Source organism: Ranitomeya variabilis, chromosome 1 (assembly GCF_051348905.1).
Source record: "Ranitomeya variabilis isolate aRanVar5 chromosome 1, aRanVar5.hap1, whole genome shotgun sequence".
Lineage (NCBI taxonomy): Eukaryota > Metazoa > Chordata > Amphibia > Anura > Dendrobatidae > Ranitomeya > Ranitomeya variabilis.
The window spans coordinates 566,850,674-566,871,021 of NC_135232.1; the positions used below are offsets into that span (position 1 = coordinate 566,850,674).

The following is a 20,348-nucleotide window of genomic DNA, read 5'->3' on the forward strand; positions in this document are numbered from 1 at the left end:
TGTCGGCATGATGGACCTGTAGGTATTCACTGTGCTGCCCTATGGGGCCTCGGTGACACTTCACACCATGCTGCTTGTAATGTTGTTTCACCCAGATACATGCATATCAAATCACAGGCTCACCAAGTTCTTACATAGCTGTATAGCTTCATTTAGTTACATTTCTTACTAGTGCTATGGGCCCTCGAAGAGACAGGGCCAAACCATAGTTGCTTCCATCCTTTTATGTGGTGGTGGTGGTGGTGGTGGTGATCAGACACTTCTCTACTGGATGGTACCATCTATTATATATCTATTATCTTTCTGTTATCTATCTTTTTATAATCTATACTATAATATCTATTATCTATCTATTTTAGGGGTTTTACTCACCTGGGTGCGACGAAAGGAAAACAGAAGGCTCGTTCCTATAAAAGTTCATGTGGATGTATTCCTTCATAAACCCCACAAGCCAAAAAGAAAAACAAACAGCCTTTAGATCAAGCAAACAAAAATACAAAATGTCCATAGCAGGGCTCTGCTCTACTAGGCCTGTGGGCACACAGGCTGGAGTAGTGTCCAGTACTCGGGCTCAGTCTGGAGCCAAACACACAGGAGGCCTTCTCCCTCCCAACACACAGACCCTGTGTCAAACAACAGCCTCCATTATATAGGCTGTTAACCACACCCAGAGGTGAGGAATGTGGGTAGCTAGACCCGCTCATCTCTCATAGCTACCCGTAACCCGGTCCCAGGTGCACCAAGCGAACCTCTTAGTGCTTATGTGCACTAGGCAAAATACTCTGGGTTAAATCACAGAGACAAGCCATCTCTGGAACACATACTTCCTATCGACTACGCGACCATTAGCTACACTACACTATTATCTATCTATCATCTATCAATCTATCTACAGTGGGTACGGAAAGTATTCAGACCCCTTTAAATTTTTCACTCTTTGTTTCATTGCAGCCATTTGGTAAATTCAAAAAAAGTTCATTTTTTTCTCATTAATGTACACTCTGCACCCCATCTTGACTGAAAAAAACAAAAAGGTAGAAATTTTTGCATATTTGTTAAAAAAAGAAAACCTGAAATATCACATGGTCATAAGTATTCAGACCCTTTGCTCCAACACTCATATTTAAGTCACATGCTGTCCATTTCCTTGTGATCCTCCTTGAGATGGTTCTACTCTTTCATTGGAGTACAGCTGTGTTTAATTAAACTGATAGGACTTGATTTGGAAAGGCACACACCTGTCTGTATAAGACCTCACAGTTCACAGTGCATGTCAGACCAAATTAGAATCTTGAGGTCAAAGGAACTGACCAAGAAGCTCAGAGACAGAATTGTAGCAAGGCACAGATCTGGTCAAGGTTACAAAAGAATTTCTGCAGTACTCAAGGTTCCTAAGAACACCGTGGCCTCCATAACCCTTAAATGGAAAAAGTTTGGGACCACAAGAAGTCTTTCTATACCATACAGCCAAACTGAGCAATCGTGGGAAAGGGCCTTGGTGAGAGAGGTAAAGAACCACCCCAAGATCACTATGGCCGAGCTCCAGAGATGCAATAGGTAGATGGGAGAAAGTTCCACAAAGTCAGTTATAACTACAGCCTTCCACAAGTTGGTCCTTTATGGCAGAGTAGCCCGACGGAAGCCTCTCCTTAGTGCAAGACATTTGAAAGCCCAAATAGAGTTTGCTAAAAAAAACACATGATGGACTCCCAGACTATGAAAAATAAGATTCTCTGGTCTGATGAGATGAAGATAGACCTTTTTGGTGATAATTCTAAATAGTATGTGTGGAGAAAACCAGGCGCTGCTCATCACCTGCCCAATACAATTCCAACAGTGAAACATGGTTGTTGCAGCATCATGCTATGGGGATGTTTTTCAGCTCCAGGGACAAGACGACTGGTTGCCATTGAAGGAAACATGAATGCGGCCAAGTGCAGAGAGATCATGGATGAAAACCTCTTCCAGAGTCCTCTGGACTTCAGACTTGGCTGAAGGTTTACCTTCCAACAAGACAATGACCCTAAGCACACAGCTAAAATAACAAAATATTGGTTTCAGAACAACAGACCATTCTTGACTGGCCCAGCCAGAGCCCTGACCTAAACCCAATTGATCATCGCTGGAGAGACCTGAAAATTGCTGTCCTCCAACATTCACTATCCAACCTGACCGAACTGGAGAGGATCTGCAAGGAAGTATGGCAGAGGATTTTTGCCTCTAGGACATTATTGCAAGAAAGCTTGGCTGATTGAGTAGAAGACAAGAAGGAAAAAACACAGCAGATTACACAAGAAGGTTACACACAGCAGATTACACAAGAAGGAAGACACACAGCAAGTCAGCAGGATGTAGGAGCAACATGGCAGATGTGGCAACCTACATGGTGTAGACTACTGGCCCTTTTAGAAGAAACAGTGCTGGGTCTGGAAGAAAGAATTGCAACTTTGAAACTCATCAAAGAAAATGAAGACTTTCTACACAGAGCAGAAGCATCTCTACTGGTCACAGAAGGTGCCAGGCAGCGGCTGCCAAGGCAAACAGGATCATGGGGTGCATTAAAAGAGGTCTGGATACACACGATGAGAGCATTATACTGCCTCTGTACAAATCCCTGGTTAGACCACACATGGAGTACTGTGTACAGTTTTGGGCACCAATGCTCAGGAAGGATATAATGGAACTAGAGCGAGAACAAAGGAGGGCAACAAAATTAATAAAGGGGATGGGGAACTACTATACCCAGAGAGATTAGCAAAATTAGGATCATCTAGTCTAGAAAAAAAGACAATTGAAGGGCAATCTAATAACCATGTATAAGTATATAAGGGGACAATGCAAATATCTCTTCGAGGATCTGTTTATACCAAGGAAGGTGACGGTCATGCATTCTCTGCATCTGGAGGAGAGAGGGTTTTTCCAGGACGTTCCCCTGACAGCACATTGGAGGACATCCTCCTCCTCCTTGCAGGAACAGGAAATACAACACGAGAGGTTAAAAGGTCCCACTCCGCCCCCTTTCCCTCAGTGTTTTTCCTGTCCCTGCATGGAGGGACACACGAGAGGAGAACAGCGCTATACAGCGTGAAGACTCACCAGTCCGGAGGGCTCGGGGGATTGTGCGGCTAGGCCAATATCCTTCCCCCGCAGTATTAAGCCCCAGGCAGAAACTTCCCGGTGGGGAGTCCCTCTGCCCAGAGACCAGTCGAGCGGACGGGCTCCTGGGTTGAACCGCTTCCTCCCGGGGGGGAGTCTCGGTTCAGGTGCCAGGAGAAGAGGCGCCGCATGGAAAAGAATCCGGCGCTAGCAGCAGGCGCAGCGTGCGTTCCACAGTGTGGAACGCGGGAATAAGATCCATATACCGGACAGTGCTTCCTGTATCAGCGCAGGTAAGGTGACGTCATATCCGGGGGGCGGCATCTCGGCGTGCGTTCCACCTGGTGGAACGCGGAAGTAAGTGTCCTTAAAGGCACAAAGGCACAGAGCGTCTGCAGATCTTCATCCAGCGTTCCTTCTGGTGTAAGGAAGCGCCAGATCTGAATCCCTGGAAAGCATTTTGAGCTGCAGGACACAGTATTTCGTGGGGTCTATGCTAGCCAGGCTGCTGCAAATGCCGGAGACTAAGGGTGAGTGCAGCAGAAGCTGCTATATCCCTCATTTTGTTTGTGAGATCACATATTTATACTGGGCATCTCTCAACAGAAAATGTGGATGACAGAAATGAGGAGACGGGGGTAAGTGCGCAGTGCGCAGAGTACATACATACGCCCGCACACACACTGAGCCGTTCTTATTCTTATTTTTAGGATAAAGAGGCCACTCAGACTCCCCTCCCTCAGACAAAAAAGTCTGGCAAAGTGTTATCAAAATCTAAGAGGTGCTCCATATGTAATGTGAAGCTTTCAGAAGCATACAAGAAAGCTCTCTGCAGTTCTTGTATTACTAAGGTTGTCAGAGATGAACAACCAGCAATGTTATCTGAGATGAGGAGTCTAATCCGAGAGGAGGTCCAAAATTCTTTGGCCTCAATGTCTCAACGGGATATGTACAGTCCGAGTCCGGCTCGTAAGAGACCAAGAAGGGATCTAGAACAGGAAGACCAGGATGGTTCTTCAGAAGCAGAATCGGAATACAGAGATTTTGACCAGGAAGAAGGAGAATTGCCATTGGAAGAACAGGAGCAGGGAAGAAGGTATTACTTTCCTGTAGAAGACACAGAAGAGCTGGTTCAAGCGGTCAGAAGTACTATGCAGATAAAGGAAGATCCACATCCAAGATCTAGACAAGATCAGATGTTTGGAGGTCTCACATATCAGGAACGGACAGTGTTCCCAGTGAGCGATCATATTCGTCGAATGATATCACAGGAATGGAAAGATGCGGAACGTAGATTGGTGATGTCTAGAGAGTTTAAAAACCGTCTTCCATTCGATCCAGAAGAGATCAGGACATGGGAAGAAATTTCTAAAGTAGATGTCCCCATAGCCAAGATGGCAAAGAAGACATCCATACCTTTTGAGGATTCATCTAGCCTCAAGGATGCAATGTACCGCAAGGCGGATATCCTTTTACATCGAGCCTGGGAGACCTCAGCAGCTTTAATAAAGACTAACATAGCAGCCACGTCAGTAGCAAGATCCATGTTCCTGTGGATGGAACAATTGGAAGAACATTTAATTAATAAAACCCCACGGGCTGATATAATTTCTTCCCTACCTATCATAAAGTCAGCCACGGCCTTCATGGCAGACACCTCGGCTGAATCCGTTAGATTTGCGGCTAGAAATAGCTCTTTGTCTAATGCAACCCGAAGGGCCATTTGGCTTAGATCTTGGTCAGGGGATAATGCATCCAAAAATAAATTGTGTGCCATTCCATTCACAGGCTCTAGAATATTTGGTCAGGCTTTAGATTACATTCTAGAATCAGCAGCTGACAGTAAAAAAGGGTTCCCCGAGGATAAACCTAGGAGATTTCAGCCCGTTCGGAGAAGACCACTTCCCCCCTCCCCCCCGCAGACAACCGGAGTATAGAGAACAGTGGAGATCAGGCAGAGGAACCTTCAGGGGTTCTTACGCCCAAAACAGAAGGGAAAGATCTTCCCTTTTTGGTTCAAGCTATAGACCAAGAAAACAATGACGCCATAGGTATAGGCGGGAGACTAAGCTTCTTTTTAAGACACTGGAGTCAGATCTCAGACAACAGTTATGTCCTCAAAATAATCTCAGACGGTTACAAAATAGAGCTGATTTCCCACGTACCACAAAGGTGTATTGCACCAACAGTGGTAGCTACAAATTCCCCTATGTTCTCAGACCTGCAAAATCTGTTCAACTCCTGGGTCACAGTTCGGGTTCCCTCTCCGGAATTAGGCACAAGTCACTATTCCTCTCTATTTTCAATTCCAAAAGCGTCGGGAGAATCCCGTGCAATAATAAATTTGAAACCTCTGAATGTATACGTCAGGTACAAAAGATTCAGAATGGAATCAATCAGGTCAACCATTCACCTTATAAACAAGTATTCGGTAATGTGCACTCTCGATCTGAAGAGTGCGTATTATCAGGTTCCGATACACCCCTCATCTCAGGAGCTACTGAGATTCTCGGTGAGTTTCCCAGACCAAACCTGCCACTTTCAATTTCAATGCCTCCCATTCGGTCTAGCATCTGCTCCAAGAATTTTCACTAAATTGGTAGCAGAAGTGGTGGCATTCCTAAGAAACCAAGGAATAACAATAATTCCGTACTTGGACGATTTTCTCATTGTAGCACAAACAAAGGTCATTCTGCTGCAACACAGAGATCGGGTTATAGCAGTATTGGAACAACTAGGATGGGTGGTAAACCGAAAAAAGTCTCATCTAAGACCAGAAACCCGGAAAATCTTTCTGGGAGTACTCTTGGATTCTACAACCAGACAAACCTTCTTGCCAAGGCACAAACGAATCTCAATAAAAAAGATGATTCTACAGATCCAAAAAAGTCCAGTTACGATAAGAATGGCCATGGAAGTCTTGGGGAAGATGACAGCTTGCATCCCTTGTATCAGATGGGCTCAGGCTCACTCAAGACCCTTACAAGAACAAGTACTCACGGTATGGGATCGTTCCCGTTCATCATTAGACAGGAAGATACACCTATCAATGAAGGTAAGAAGATCACTACGATGGTGGACCCAGGACTACAATCTAAGAATTGGGCGTCCCTTGGATATCATCCCCTTGTGTGGTAATCACCACGGACGCAAGTCAGTGGGGATGGGGAGCACACTTGGGAGGAAGATTCTTTCAGGGCAAGTGGCCCGAAGGGATCAGTCAGATGTCGTAAAATTACAGAGAACTATACGCAGCTTGGGAAGCTCTCAGAAGAAACTATTCATGCCTAAAGGACAAACACGTAAAGATCCTATTAGACAATGTGACAGCAGTATCCTTTTTGAGACATCAAGGAGGTTCCAGACATAGGGCGCTTCAAAATCTAGCGCAAAGAATATTTGCCTGGACAGAAAATGTGGTCCTATCAATAACAGCAGTGCATCTAGAAGGATCCCAAAACATCCTAGCCGACTATCTAAGCAGAAAGAAAGTTTGTCCAACCGAATGGGAATTAAATCAAGAAATGTTTCAAATACTATGCCACCGTTGGGGAACTCCCACGATAGATTTATTCGCCACAAGAAAAAATTCAAAGGTGTCCAGATTTTATTCCCTCAACCCTTCAGACATGCCGGAAGCAGTCGACGCCTTAAGTCAAACATGGAACGAACCTCTGTCTTACGCGTTTCCCCCAATAGCACTTATTCCAGTAGTACTCAGGAAGATTCAAGAGGACCAGGCAACAGTGCTGACGATTGTACCATTTTGGCCAAAGAGAAGTTGGTTCCCATTGTTGGGAGCCATGACAGTGGAAGATCCTATCAAACTCCCATTATGGAAGGATATCATTCATCAAGGGCCGGTTTTACACCAGGACCCGGAGAGATTACATCTATCAGCATGGATCCTGAAAGGGACATCTTGAAATCCAGAGGTCTTTCGGATGAAGTAATTACAACCATCCAGGCTAGTAGGAAGCCTGTGACCACAGCCATCTACCGCAAGATCTGGAGGAAATTTTGTTTGGAAAGTGGCAGGTCGGCCGTGATACCGGGGGCCTTGGATGTTCCTAGAGTCTTAATTTTTTTACAGACTGGCTTTAACTTGGGGCTCAGGCCGAGTACAATTAAAGTCCAGATCTCGGCCCTCAGTGCCTTCTTGGATTATCCGTTGGCCTCCCACCCCTGGATAATTAGATTTGTTAAGGCTATCCAGAGATTACGGCCTACCTTAAGACAACTAGCTCCTACATGGGACTTAAATCTGGTCCTCAGGGCTCTATGTAAAAATCCTTATACTCTTGAAGAGGACATGCCCATTTCAATACGTACCTGGAAGACGGCCTTTTTAGTAGCGATTACAACTGCTAAACGCGTAGTTGAAATTCAGGCTCTATCAATCAAGGATCCATACCTTCAGGTTCGAGAAGACCATATAATTCTAAAATTAGATCCGGCTTTTATCCCTAAAATAGCCTCAGTTAAAAACCGAGACCAGGAGATAATTTTACCTTCCTTTTGTGAGAACCCTTCTAATGAAAAAGAACAGGCTTTACACTTTACATTAGCTCCTGGAGAAAAGATCCTAATCTTTTTATTCTTTTTGGGGGTAAGAATAAAGGTAAGAAAGCTTCCAAGGCTTCAATAGCTAGATCGATCACGACTATAATTTCAAAAGCCTACTCATCAGAGGGGATAGCTTGCCCAACAGGGATTAAAGCGCACTCTACTAGGGCTGTTTCAGCATCATGGGCTGAGCGAGCAAGGAGCGTCCCTAGATCAGATTTGCAAGGCCACAACTTGGGCCAGGGTAAACACATTTTGTAAGCATTATAAATTAGATGTAATGGCAGCCCAGCAGACGTCATATGGGAGAAAAGTTCTCCAAGCAGTTGTCCCACCCTAAAGGAGGTTTTCTTTGGTATTCTCCAATGTGCTGTCAGGGGGACGTCCTGGAAAATGGGTATTATACCTACCGATAATTCGGTTTCCAGGAGTCCATCCTGACAGCACCGTTATTTCCCCCCTATGCATGCCAGTTCATATGCTGTATTATGTTTGGTTAATAAAGTTTTCAAAGTATATCTATCCATGGTGTGGTACTTGTCAAAACACTGCGGGAAAGGGGGCGGAGTGGGACCTTTTAACCTCTCGTGTTGTATTTCCTGTCCCTGCAAGGAGGAGGAGGACGTCCTCCAATGTGCTGTCAGGATGGACTCCTGGAAACCGAATTATCGGTAGGTATAATACCCATTTTCCACCAACATAGAAAAGGATTCTTTACTGTTAGGGCAGTGAGAATCTGGAATTCATTGCCTGAGGAGGTGATGATGGCGAACTCAGTCGAGGGTTCAAGAGAGTCCTGGATGTCTTCCTGGAGAGTAACAATATTGTGTCTTACAGTTATTAGGTTCTGTAGAAAGACGTAGATGTGGGGATTTATTCTGACGGAATATAGGCTGAACTGGATGGACAAATATCTTTTTTTGGCCTTGCTAACTACAGTATGTTACTATGTTAGGATCCCCAAACACAGGTGTGGAAAACTTGTCGCATCATTCCCAAGAAGACTCATGGCTGTACTAGCTCAAAAGGGTGCTTCTTACTCAAAATTGAGCAAAGGGTCTGAATACTTATGACCATGTGATATTTCAGTTTTTCTTTTTTAATAAGTTTGCAAAAATTTCTACATTTCTGGGGTTTTTTTCCAGTCAAGATGGGGTGCAGAGTGTACATTAATGAGAAAAAAATGAACTTTTTTGAATGTACCAAAGGGCTGCAATGAAAGAGTGAAAAATTTAAAAGGGGTCTGAATACTTTCCGTACCCACTGTATCTATAATCTATCTATCTATCTATCTATCTATCTATCTATCTATCTATCTATCTATCTATCTAATTATGTCTGTCTGTCTGTCCAAGATATGTTTGATGGTAGACAAGAGCAAAGATAATGCTGCAGGCCATGGTAGCACGTTTAGACCATTCAGGGTGCTCTTATTTATTAAATTTTTTTGAAGATTTTTATTCATCTTTTTGTGGCTTTGCTTTTAAGTTTAGTCTGAGGACCCTTGACCCAAGCTTGCACTTAATTTTTCAGGGTGTAGCCAAGCCCAGCATTTTGGCCTTGTTAACTAGGGTGTTGGGATGCACTTAGTGACTAATCTAATAGTATGGGCGTTCCTAATGGCCTGTAAGCCAGACACTTTACCTGTATGTGAACAGCGCCCTATACAAGCCGCTTTTGTGCTATCTTATCCTTAACAGTCCCCCCTCCATGATTTGGTAGGTTGTGAGTGGTTGTCTCATCAGTTTTTTGCACCTGTGTTGCCACCATCTTTACTACCTGGGTTTACTGCATCCTGAGAGTGCATTAGTTCTGAGACCTGGGCAGGTTCTTTTGCTGTATTCTTGAATTTTTGGAGGATTTCATTTCTCTTTTTGTGGCTTTGCTATTATGGAACATGCAAGGTGCTCACAAAAGCTTGAGCAGCAAACAGCCTGATGTTCTCTCATGGAAAACGGCTCCTCAGGCAATCTCACGTTACCTCGTGAAAGCCTCTTCAAGTTGTTGCCGCCATTGCTGTCTTGCTCTGCGACATGATTGCCTTTGAGAGTGTGAGATCAGTGGTGCACCTACAGCTGGACGCCTAACTCGTAGCCCAATGTTGTGCAAACTCCTTCTGATAGTTTGTGGAGACATTTTTGATGCCTTAGGCTTGTTATGTGAAGTCAGATTTCTCTTCCACAACACAATGGATCACTACGAAGCATTCTTCTAATCTAACGAGACCACATGGACATTGCCATGAAAATGCCTTCACGAGTGAACGTCACACTGGTCCTAGTCCTGCGATTATGGAGTTGGTTGGCATTATGTACGGTAGTTTTCATTCCAGGTGCACTAACATCTCGGCGTTACTTTGATTTGGTGGAATTACTAGTAGTGCTATCTAAAGTGCTAAAGTGTCCCTGGAGCCATTATTTACCATGGCAGTGCCAAGCCACATGTTTCTCATGCTACTGTGAGTCTCTGGACTTGTCTCCCATTGAGCACATCTGGGACATCATTAATTGACAATTGCCAGTGGAGCTGCCAGCAATGGATCTTGATGATTTGCCCAAGTACATTCAAGAAGGTGGGACATTTCTCAAATACTTTTAATAAGCACATTTATAGCACTTTCCATGCACATGATAAACTGAAACCAGTTACCCCAAGTAGATTGACTCTTAAACAAGTCATTGCCTGTCCCTCTTAATTTGTAATAGTGATAAAAGTAGCCCGTTCTGCTGATAGAAGCAGGTCTGAGTGATGGAACCCCCACCAATCTGCAAGTTATCAGCTATCCATTGGATTGGTGATACATTGTTTTCACCGGCCAACCCCTTTAACTATGGATATGTCATGTGCAGATTGATAACTTCATACATTTTTCTCTGTTTTTAGATTCAGTCTTTGAAACTTTGCCAGTAGACAATGTGCAGCTTACACGCCTCAGACAAGAGATGATGAAAGGAGATCCAGGCTGACAAAAACTTGCTTTTTATGCCTCGGCTACAGAAACAGCGTTGATTTCTGACATCTCTCACTTTTGACAGCAGCTTCCATACAATTGATTGATTACTGATAATTAGTGTAAAGGATGGAGGTCTCGGCCAGAGAGACATGAATCTTGGCGATAGAGACTATACACAAATGGGAAGTGTTCAGTGATAATTTTTTAACACATGCAGAACCATAATGCTTACATTTATCAGAACGTATGATAAGAAGCCAAACCAGACACTTTGTTTGCAGACATGTGTTGGGAGTTATTGCCCCACCTTAGTGCAGAGCTGGAGATCTGATTTGGCTTCTTATCCTAAGTCATCTGACAGGGCTCAATAAATGGTCGAAATTGACTTTTAGGATTGACATTTTCGATCAGTGTCACCGGAGATCAACTCTTCTTCCTTCTGAATAGGCTATTTGCATTTTTAAGTTTCCAGAGGAACATTATATGGCCTTTAAATCTCCTTTATGCCATCTTGACACTCTTCACTGGGAGAAACATGCCCCCTTAGACTACCAGTCAGAGTATTCTCACCTTGCCAAATCAGATCTCTTGTTTTGCACTGAGGTGGAGCAAAAACCCGGAAGCACGTGTCTTCAAATGTTTTTTTCTTGTTTGGCTTCTTATTCTAGGTCACGTGGCAAGGCTCATTACATAGTTGATATTGACTGTTAGAATTGCTACATCCAATAGATGACGCTAGTGTTCAAATCCTTTTCCTCTCTAATTGTCTATTTGCATATTTATTATTATTATTATTATTATTATTATTATTTATTTTTTGAGCATTATTGATTCCACAGTTCTGTAAATTCTCAGAGGAATATTGCATGGCCTGTAAGTCTCCATATGCAGGCTTGGCACTAAAACGCTCCCCCTTAAAACCCATTGACTACTAAATGCCCGGGGAGACGTGCCTCCTTTTTGCACAGCATTTCTTTGGGATTATGGTTTGTGCTCCTTTCCTTTTCACTTGTGTCTGTAATTTTTATAAAATAAAGTTTGATATTTTTTTTAAATAATTTGGACCAAAATATCATCTTTTTTGTGTGTTGGGTTTGCAAAAGACACAAAACAGGGATAGCCGAAAACTTCTATCATACAAAAGCACTATCAAACAACAGGGAGGAGGATAGGGACTGGGAGGAATAAACTAAGTGGACTATGAGATAAACACACGTACTACAAACTACAAACCACTTATACAACAACTCTACTCCAACCACTTTAGCACACAGCACAGGAAGATGAACCTTTCACTAGCAGGGACATGAAGGTTTGACCAGTTTATGTAGGAAGAGGTAATGACCAGATCAGAGGTATCTGAAATGGAGCTGCAGGTTTCTGACCAGCATACAATGGGTCATTAACCTCTTCCTCACCAGAAGAAACTAAATCCATTTAATATGGAACACAAATCACACAATCGCTGAAGAAGACCTGCAATTCATTACCCAATGTGACTGTCTAGCTCCAGGTCTTCCAGGGGAATGTGACACCTTCTTGACACTTGGTCAGCCAATGTTTACTTTGCATACATCAATAATTCAATTAAACTGTACTAATCCTAAATGACATGCTAATGTGAGGAGACAAAGACATTATGGTTTAAACTTGGGAAAATCACTGAATGGGTTTTTTTTTACTGTGATTTTGCACTTACTCAGTGCTTTCTATGGGTGAAAAATCGCTGATAGAATTGACATGCTACAGTTTTCAAAAACATATCAGTTTTCCAATTCAGTCAGGAAAAAAAAAAACAATGTTTGCACATGAGGTTTCTGAAATCTCATAGCTTTTGCTGGTTCTGTAAAACGCAGCTTAAAATTTTCGTAAAGAAAAAACGCTGGTTTCTGGGAGGCTACTTGTTTCTTTTATTTTGGTACTCCCTCACTACCCAATATGAACGTATTTTAGTTTCTCACCCTGGGTTTTCGTGTTTTTCATCATGCTTTCCTCTTCCCTTGTTTGCCTTGTGTTGCAGCTTCCTTTCTGGTTCCTCAGGAAGTACGAGAAACCCCTCGATGGACTTTTAGACAGTTAGGTTGGAGGTGTTGTTTTTAGTTGTGCGGCTAGGGCCTTTCTAGTCTGTACAGGGACCAGGTGGGTGTAGGTGTGGCGTCTCCTTGTGGTTGAACTTCAGTTTTTCTTTTACCCGTAAGTGAGTGGATACACGTTCACCACGATTCCCAAGTCTGTTCAGCCTCCACCCACCCAGCCTGACAGACAACTTCAGCTTGTACTGCACAGTGTGAGATCTCAGCAGGGAGGAGGGACACTGAGGCGCATCAGTAAGGATTGAGTTTAAACTACTGAAAGGATTATACAGGTGTTTTGTTGTATATTTTAAAGGTTAGTACACCAGCCTCTTTAGGTTTTCAAGTGCTATATAATAATTTATGTATTTTGTATTGTTAAATCTGATGACAGATTCAGTTTAAAGAGGAATATGCAGTGTTTTCTATCCATGCTGGAAACATGTACACAATTTTAATGGCTTTCTTTTTTTAGCAGGATAATGTTGTTTTTTTATTATAATTTTACATTATGTAATCTTTTTATTTTCTTCTTTTATTAGACCGGTGTGTGGAATTAGAGGCAAGACTCTTATCATCAATTTACCAGGGAGCAAAAAAGGTTCACAGGTGAGCCAAACTCCATTCTTGTTCCCCCCATGATATGGTGTGTAGAAGAACCCGTCATCTTAAAAGTACTGCCCAATCTCAGGGTAGTATGATACGTAGCAGGAGGAGCTGAGAATATTGATGTATACTCCTGTGGGAAGAAATTTAGTGTATCCTGTATGTCATAGCTAATTCTAGACTTGGGTATCCAGTTGTCCGTCTCTGATGTATGACTGTGAATCCAAGTAGGTCCGCCCACTGGACTCCTAATCCTTTCACATAATTATGTCGGTCTTCTTGGCATCACAACCGCAGATGAGACATTATGATCAGTGTTATAGGGTTGCAGCCATGCTTACATTTCATGGGCACTTACAGGGGTATTCCGATGAGGGCAAGAGGTGACTTATTGCCAGGACTGTCACTTGCTGACCGATAGTCGATGTGAAGTGGAAGGAAGGCCGCTGGTCTGCCCACTGCATTGTGAGTGAAGCACGATTCTTCGATGGTAGGAGTGTTTGCCAAAGGGGCTGGGTCACTTCAGTGATTGTCCCTGTAGATTAAAGGGAGTTTTCTAGTTTTGGATAACCCCTGTTTACCAGCTACAGTTTGTTTTTTGTTAAAAAAACCCCAAACAACTGAGCTTTCACCCTCTCCAATTCCCAGCTGCTTCCTGAGTCTTCTAGTTTGCATCGCTGGCATCATGTAGACAGCGCTGCAGCCAATCACTGAGCTCTGCAGCAGCTGCTCACAACTGCTGAGCTCACTGGTTGGCTGCAGAAGCACTGATGACGCAACGTCAATCCTGCAAGCAGTAACCCACTCCAGAAATTGTACCGGAGACTTGAGGTTGATCCTGGAGAGGGGGAGTGAAGCTCAGAAATTTTTTTTAAATGCCTTTTTATAATAGATGCACCATAGTGCGGGTAGTAAGTGATTTCAGCCATAAGGACCAGGTAAATCTACGCAGGTGCCAGGACTTGTCCTTAAAGGTAAAAAGATAGATGTGAATGTTTGCCCAAAGGTCAGTGCCAAAAAGTAACAATGGAAGACACTAAAGGACGAATTCATCAAAATTGGCATTTTCTTTTATCCCCAAGCACTCTTGATCTTAAAGGAAATATTATTTATTACTTAAATTTGGGGCTGCTGGACCAGGAACCTGGAGCCGGCAGGTGGGCGAAGGCTCACAGGGCTCTGGGCCAAAGGCCACCGAATATCTACGTGGCTGCTGGACCAGGATCCTGGAGGTGGCAGGTGGGAGGAGGCTCACAGGATTCTGGGCTGGAGGCCATGGACTACCGACGTGGCTGCTGGACCAGGATCCTGGAGCCAGCACGGGCACATGACAGTAGGCTCACAGGGCTCTGGACCATTGGCCACGAACTACCGATGTGGCTGCTGGACCAGGATCCTAGAACTGGCATGTGGGAGAAGGCTCACAGGGCTCTGGGGCGGAGGCCACAGACTACCGGCGTGGCTGCTGGATCAGAATGCTGGAACTCTTTTTGCCGAATACGTTACTTTTTTTAAAAAAGGATGAAGTTGCATAACAATCTGGTAAATTTAGTTTATCTTTAGTTTTATTTAATTCTTTCTATATATACCGATACATGACATATCTAATATAGTAGGAATGATGAAGCAATGGAGATTAGGAGAGCAATAGATGGCTCCATATTGAGATGGGCCTTTTATTAATGCGAAGGGACACAAAGACTATATAAAAAGAGATGTACAATAGAAAAGAATCATGTTAAAACAAAACCAAGGACATAAAATATCATTCCATTTTTCCCTTCAGATTCCTTACCTATTTCCCCCACAGCTTACATATCTGAAATGAAAGCGGTGACGTTAATGGCTTCATTGTTTCCTGTGGGCTAAAATATAAATGAGGACTTGATAGCCAATAAATCATTTCTCCGTAACTCCAATGTCTAATTTTGCCTGTAGTGAAAAAGTCCCGCTAATTATGGTTTTTCAAAGCGTTTCTTGTGCCTTTAAAAAAAAAGGCGTTTTTAGTCGAAGGAGTCTCTTTTTTATGCAAACAAATCCTTCTTGTGGTGTGATACGGGAGTGCTTCACTTTTCTTAATTAATTTCCATTGTACATTACAGTGCCCAGGGTTAAACATTACCTTTCAAAGTATAGAGCTAGAATAATTGCAAATTGGCTACTGAAGGCAGTGTGATGTGTAAAATATCACTTTGTTCATCTGGAGATGTGAGCAGAATTTATGTTCCTTGCAGCAGAACCAGGAATCAATAGTGATCCTTCAATCTCACTTCTCACGGTATTGTAATGGCCATGGTTAGAGTAAAAGGGGGATTCCATATTTAAGCGAAGGGATTGTTTCGCAAAGGTAATCCTTTTGAAAATCGTTGGATCCAGATTGTAATGGCCATGGACAGATCAAAGGGAGGTTTCCATATTTAGGACAATGGGATCTTTGGTGAAGATAGTCCCTCTGAAAATCTACAAATGATTGTTGAGGACCCAGACTGGAATGACAATGGCAGAGCAAAAGGAGATTTCCATATTTAGGACAAGGGATTATTTTGCGAAAATAACCCTTTTGAAAATCTATGGATCTAGATTGTAATGGCCATGAAGAGATCAAAGGGAGGTTTCCATATTTCGAACAATGGGTTATTTGGCGAAGATAGTCCCTCTGAAAATCTATCAATGTTTGCTGTGGACCCAGACTGGAATAACAATTGCAGACCGAAAGGAGGTTTCCATATTTAGGGCAAGGGGTTGTTTTGCGGAGATAGTTTGAAAATCTATGGATGATAGTTGTGGATCCAGATCAACTGTGATCAGTGACTGCTGTCCATGGATGTACCTAGTCTGCCAGCGTAATCACCTTCTTTTATAGATCAACCCTCTATTCTTGCTTATAGAGGGACCTTGAGTAAAGAAACCCTCTTTAAGACATACACTAGAATGCAGACATTTTTGGCAAAAATGCTGCAAAGTAGGAATGCTATAAAAATAGAAGTGTTAATAGTTTATTTTTATCACTGAACAAAAGTACGATCTAGATCAGATCAATGTTTGATGTGACTGCCCTTTTCCTTCAAAACAGTATCAATTCTTCACTGGTCACTTATACGCAGTCAGGGATTTTGTAGTATTTTAGTTCTGTGCCTTAGTAATCATTGATTCCAAGCAGGTGATAATGGTCATCATTTTCATATGTAGGTTGAATTACAGTCATTAACTGTAGGAGGCCTAAAACTAGTTGAAGAACAGACAAACTCTGCTCCAAAGGTGAAGTTGTGGAAGATAGTTTCATGTTTCTTGTCTATCACCATAGTAAGACTGATGCCAGGTAAAAGACAAAAGGTAGTTATACTGCATCAGCAAAGTCTCTCACAAGCAAAACTTTCCAACCCTAATGAGGTATCAAGATGTGCTATTTAAGCTGTTTTGAAAAAACATCATGAAACGTGCAACAGTGGTTGCTCGAGACAAAGTGGTCGACCAAACTCTGGCCTGAATTGGTCTTTAAGGAAAAATTGCTGCCAAAAAGCCACACTTTCAACAAGGCAAAGCGACTCAACTATCCACAAAAACAAGGAACTGGGGCACAGAAAAATAACCATGGGTGTTCTCGATTTATTTGGCTAAAATAGAAGGTATCTTGTTCCTGACGGGCTGGGAAACAGTACAAAAATGAGTGTCTGCAGGCAACAATGAAGCATGGTGGGGGGTCCTTGTAAGTTTGATATTGCACTTCAGCAAATGGATATTTAGTCCAGTATAATGGTGTCCTTCATGCTTAGAAATACTGACAATTACTTCATCATGCAATGTCATTAAGGACTATCTTCAGCGTAAAGAAGAAAAAGGTGTCTTAAAAGTGATGACGTCGACCCCACAGAGCTCTGATCTCATCATCATTCAGTCTCTCTGGCGTCACATGAAAAGACAGAAGGATCTACAGAAGCCTCATACACAGACTATCGGGGGTAAGACCTCCAAGATGTTTGGAACAACCTCCTGCTGAGATCCTTCAAAAACTGTGTGCAAGTGTAGCTAGGAGCATTGATGGTCACACCAAATATTGATCTGATTTAGATTTATCTTATGTGTGTCTCTTATTTCTCTTTGTGTTTAGTTAATTGATAAAAATATACTATTAGTACTAATATTTTTTGAAGAAAGATCAAGATTGTGTACACAGTAAAGCTTTTTTTTACTAATTTGTCTCAATTTGCAATAATAAATATAAAAATTAAACAATTAAATGAAAATGGCAAAAAGCAACAATATAAAAAAAGGAATAAAAGAGATGTGGTTTAATGTCCTAATAACGTCACCTGTCCTGGCAGTCAAAGCAATCAGAATTCGAACACCTATGTAAGTGATAGGCTTGAGTAGATGTGTGTTTGGTCTGGAGCCGCAGCGTGTAACCTTCTTTCTGGCTATGTGTTTTTCTTTCAGGAATGCTTTCAGTTTATACTGCCAGCCCTACCTCACGCTATAGACCTATTGAGGGACGCCATTGTCAAAGTCAAAGAAGTTCACGATGAGCTGGAAGATTTGCCCTCTCCGCCACCTCCACTCTCTCCTCCACCAACGACAAGTCCTCACAAACAGACAGAAGACAAAGGAGTGCAATGTGAGGAAGAGGAGGAAGAGAAGAAGGATAGCGGTGTTGCATCCACAGAAGATAGTTCATCTTCACACATAACACCAGCAACAATTGCAGCAAAGGTGAGTTGTCACGCGAAAGAATTTTCTCATTTACCACTTGTTTTTATCCCAAAATTACCTCCTCCAAAAGGTGCTGACCCACTGATTCTGAAACCATTTTTCTTTTCCTTTGGTGCTCCACCATTCCAGAGTTATGCTCCCCGTTAATAATGGTGCAAATTTTCCCTTCAGCCAACTGGAGGTGTAACACAGAAGTACTCTGTGAGCTCAGCCATGATTTGATTGGTCAGCCCCAGTGGACAAAAAAGCAAATACCCACAGAGAGGTTCTGTGGTACACACCCAGTTGGCTGAAGGGAAAATTTCCACCCATATTACTGGTGGGAGGACGTAACTTTGGAACAGAGGGGCACTGAAGAAAACGAAAAACTGTTCCAGAATCAGTGGAGCAGCGGCAATTCGAGGAGATACTTGGTTTAAATTAAAAAAAATCCTCTCTAAAATGTGCATGTCATATAAGCTGGTTTGTTGAGAGTCTTGTTGCTATAACTTTATTCTCCGTTTTAGGGTTATTATTTCCTAACCTAAGTATTTGGACTTCCCTGTCCAGAGGAGAAATTTTCTGTTTTAGGCTAAGTTCACACTAGACATTTTTGCTTCTGTTTTTTTTTATGCTAATTTTCAGCTGCTTTTTACAGTAACAGAAATCAGAAAGCTCATACACACATTCGTTTAATTGACATCAGTATATTGTGCTTTGCATGTTTTTTTTTGCACAAGGAGCACATTGCTTCTTTCAGTGTTTATTAAGCGTTTTTCACCCATTGACTTGAATGGTTGGTGAAAAAAATCTGAAAATGCACCAAAAACGCAGTTATCAGGTTTTCCAATGTTTTTCGTGCTAAAACCGATGCTATGCAATAGGACTTTTTTTTTATTCAACACTAAACTTTATCAGCATGCACAAGAACAAATCTAGCATGCCAAAACCTCCGCCAGAAAATGCAGGAAAAAACAAGGAAAACATGCTTTTTTCTGCAACTTCTTTCTTGCCAAGAGATCAGGTTTTGCTTCAGAAAATAATGCTGAAAAAGCCTAGTATGAACTTACTTTTAGACTGGTGTAAAGAAAGAAAGAAAAAAAAAGACTCTCACCCTGTGAAAAAGAAGTAGCTGCATTCCTTTTATTCCTGTCTATCTAATTTTATATTTTGCTGAGGTATAACTTCTCATCAGTAGATGTCTCTTCAGGCCATAGATATCATTTTGGCAACCAGTCGGAAACACAGAGACCTTCGTTTTGGCCAGTTATAGTTTGTTTATCCATGGTTTAGAGCATATGATTTTATGATCTTAAGATGCCCATCCGCAATTGGTTCATAATCGGGTTGTCAACCCTAGTGCTTAATAATTGTGGATCTTTTTTGACTTACTGTTGACTGCACTTCCAGGTTGTCCATTTCCTATAGGGGATTTCTAAATTAGGGGGTCTTCCTTTCAGAATTCACAATTATTGCCAAGAATGGAAAAAGGTTACAAAAAGTGTTTCTTGCACTGTAAGTGTCATGTCGGACGCTGTTCAGACCAGGTCGTTTGACAGACAGCGGTAATTCCGCTTTTGACCACTATGTGCTCATTGGCGTCGGCTAGATTTTATCTAGCTGGTCCGGGGTTAATTTACCTGATGCTCGGATTGGAAGCTGGGCCATGCCCATTGCCTTTAAATAGTTCTCCTGAACATTGGGCGTCGCTGATTATAGCTTCTGTCTTGTGCGTTGTTATCTCGGTCGGAGTGGTGAGCTAGTAGTTGGAGTATCGTTGCTGGTGGTGTATATTCCTTTGTCTTATTTACTCCTTCCTATATTTGTATTTATTTTGCCCTGTACATTTATAGTGTATTCCTGAGTGACTGCGGCGTGGTGTATATTTTCCATTATCCTTGTCTTTTCTAACTGTGGGTATTGGTGTATGATCTTTTCACTGGGTGGTGTGCGGTGATTTCAGCCTAGGGTTGAAACAGGAGACAGGGCAAGGGTCGAGGCCTAGACATGCACACCATCAGTGTAAACTCTAGGAAGAGGGTCAGTCAGGATTTCCCTAGTCTGAGGGAAATTGCAGGGGCCCGGGTTATTAGCTCTTGCCCACCTAGTCTCCCCGTGACATTATAATCGGACTTTAAAACAAACAAAAAAAAAAGGGTTTCCTTTTTTTGTTTTGTCATGAATCCCATGACTTCCATAACCCGCCAGTTGGAGGCGCTGTCCCTACAGGTCACTGAGTTGAGGGGGGCAGTGCAGCAGCAGGGACTAGCAGTATCTAATGTGCAAGCTGGAGCGACAGGTAGAGTTGCTGAGCCTAAGTTTCCTTTGCCTGAAAAATTTGCTGGGGAACGCAGTAAATTTGTTTCTTT

General features: G+C 42.5%; 1 protein-coding gene across 43 annotated transcripts in view; it reads left to right on the plus strand.

The window, feature by feature from the left end:
• The window catches only part of GPHN (gephyrin), a 593,334-nt gene that overhangs the window by 312,516 nt on the left and 260,470 nt on the right, over positions 1-20,348 (plus strand). For all 43 annotated transcript variants that reach the window (XM_077257154.1, XM_077257160.1, XM_077257187.1 and 40 more), the window contains exons 6-7: positions 13,230-13,296; positions 17,728-18,000. In XM_077257154.1, coding sequence (XP_077113269.1) covers positions 13,230-13,296; positions 17,728-18,000 — 340 coding nt within the window. The remainder of the gene's footprint in view (positions 1-13,229; positions 13,297-17,727; positions 18,001-20,348) is intronic.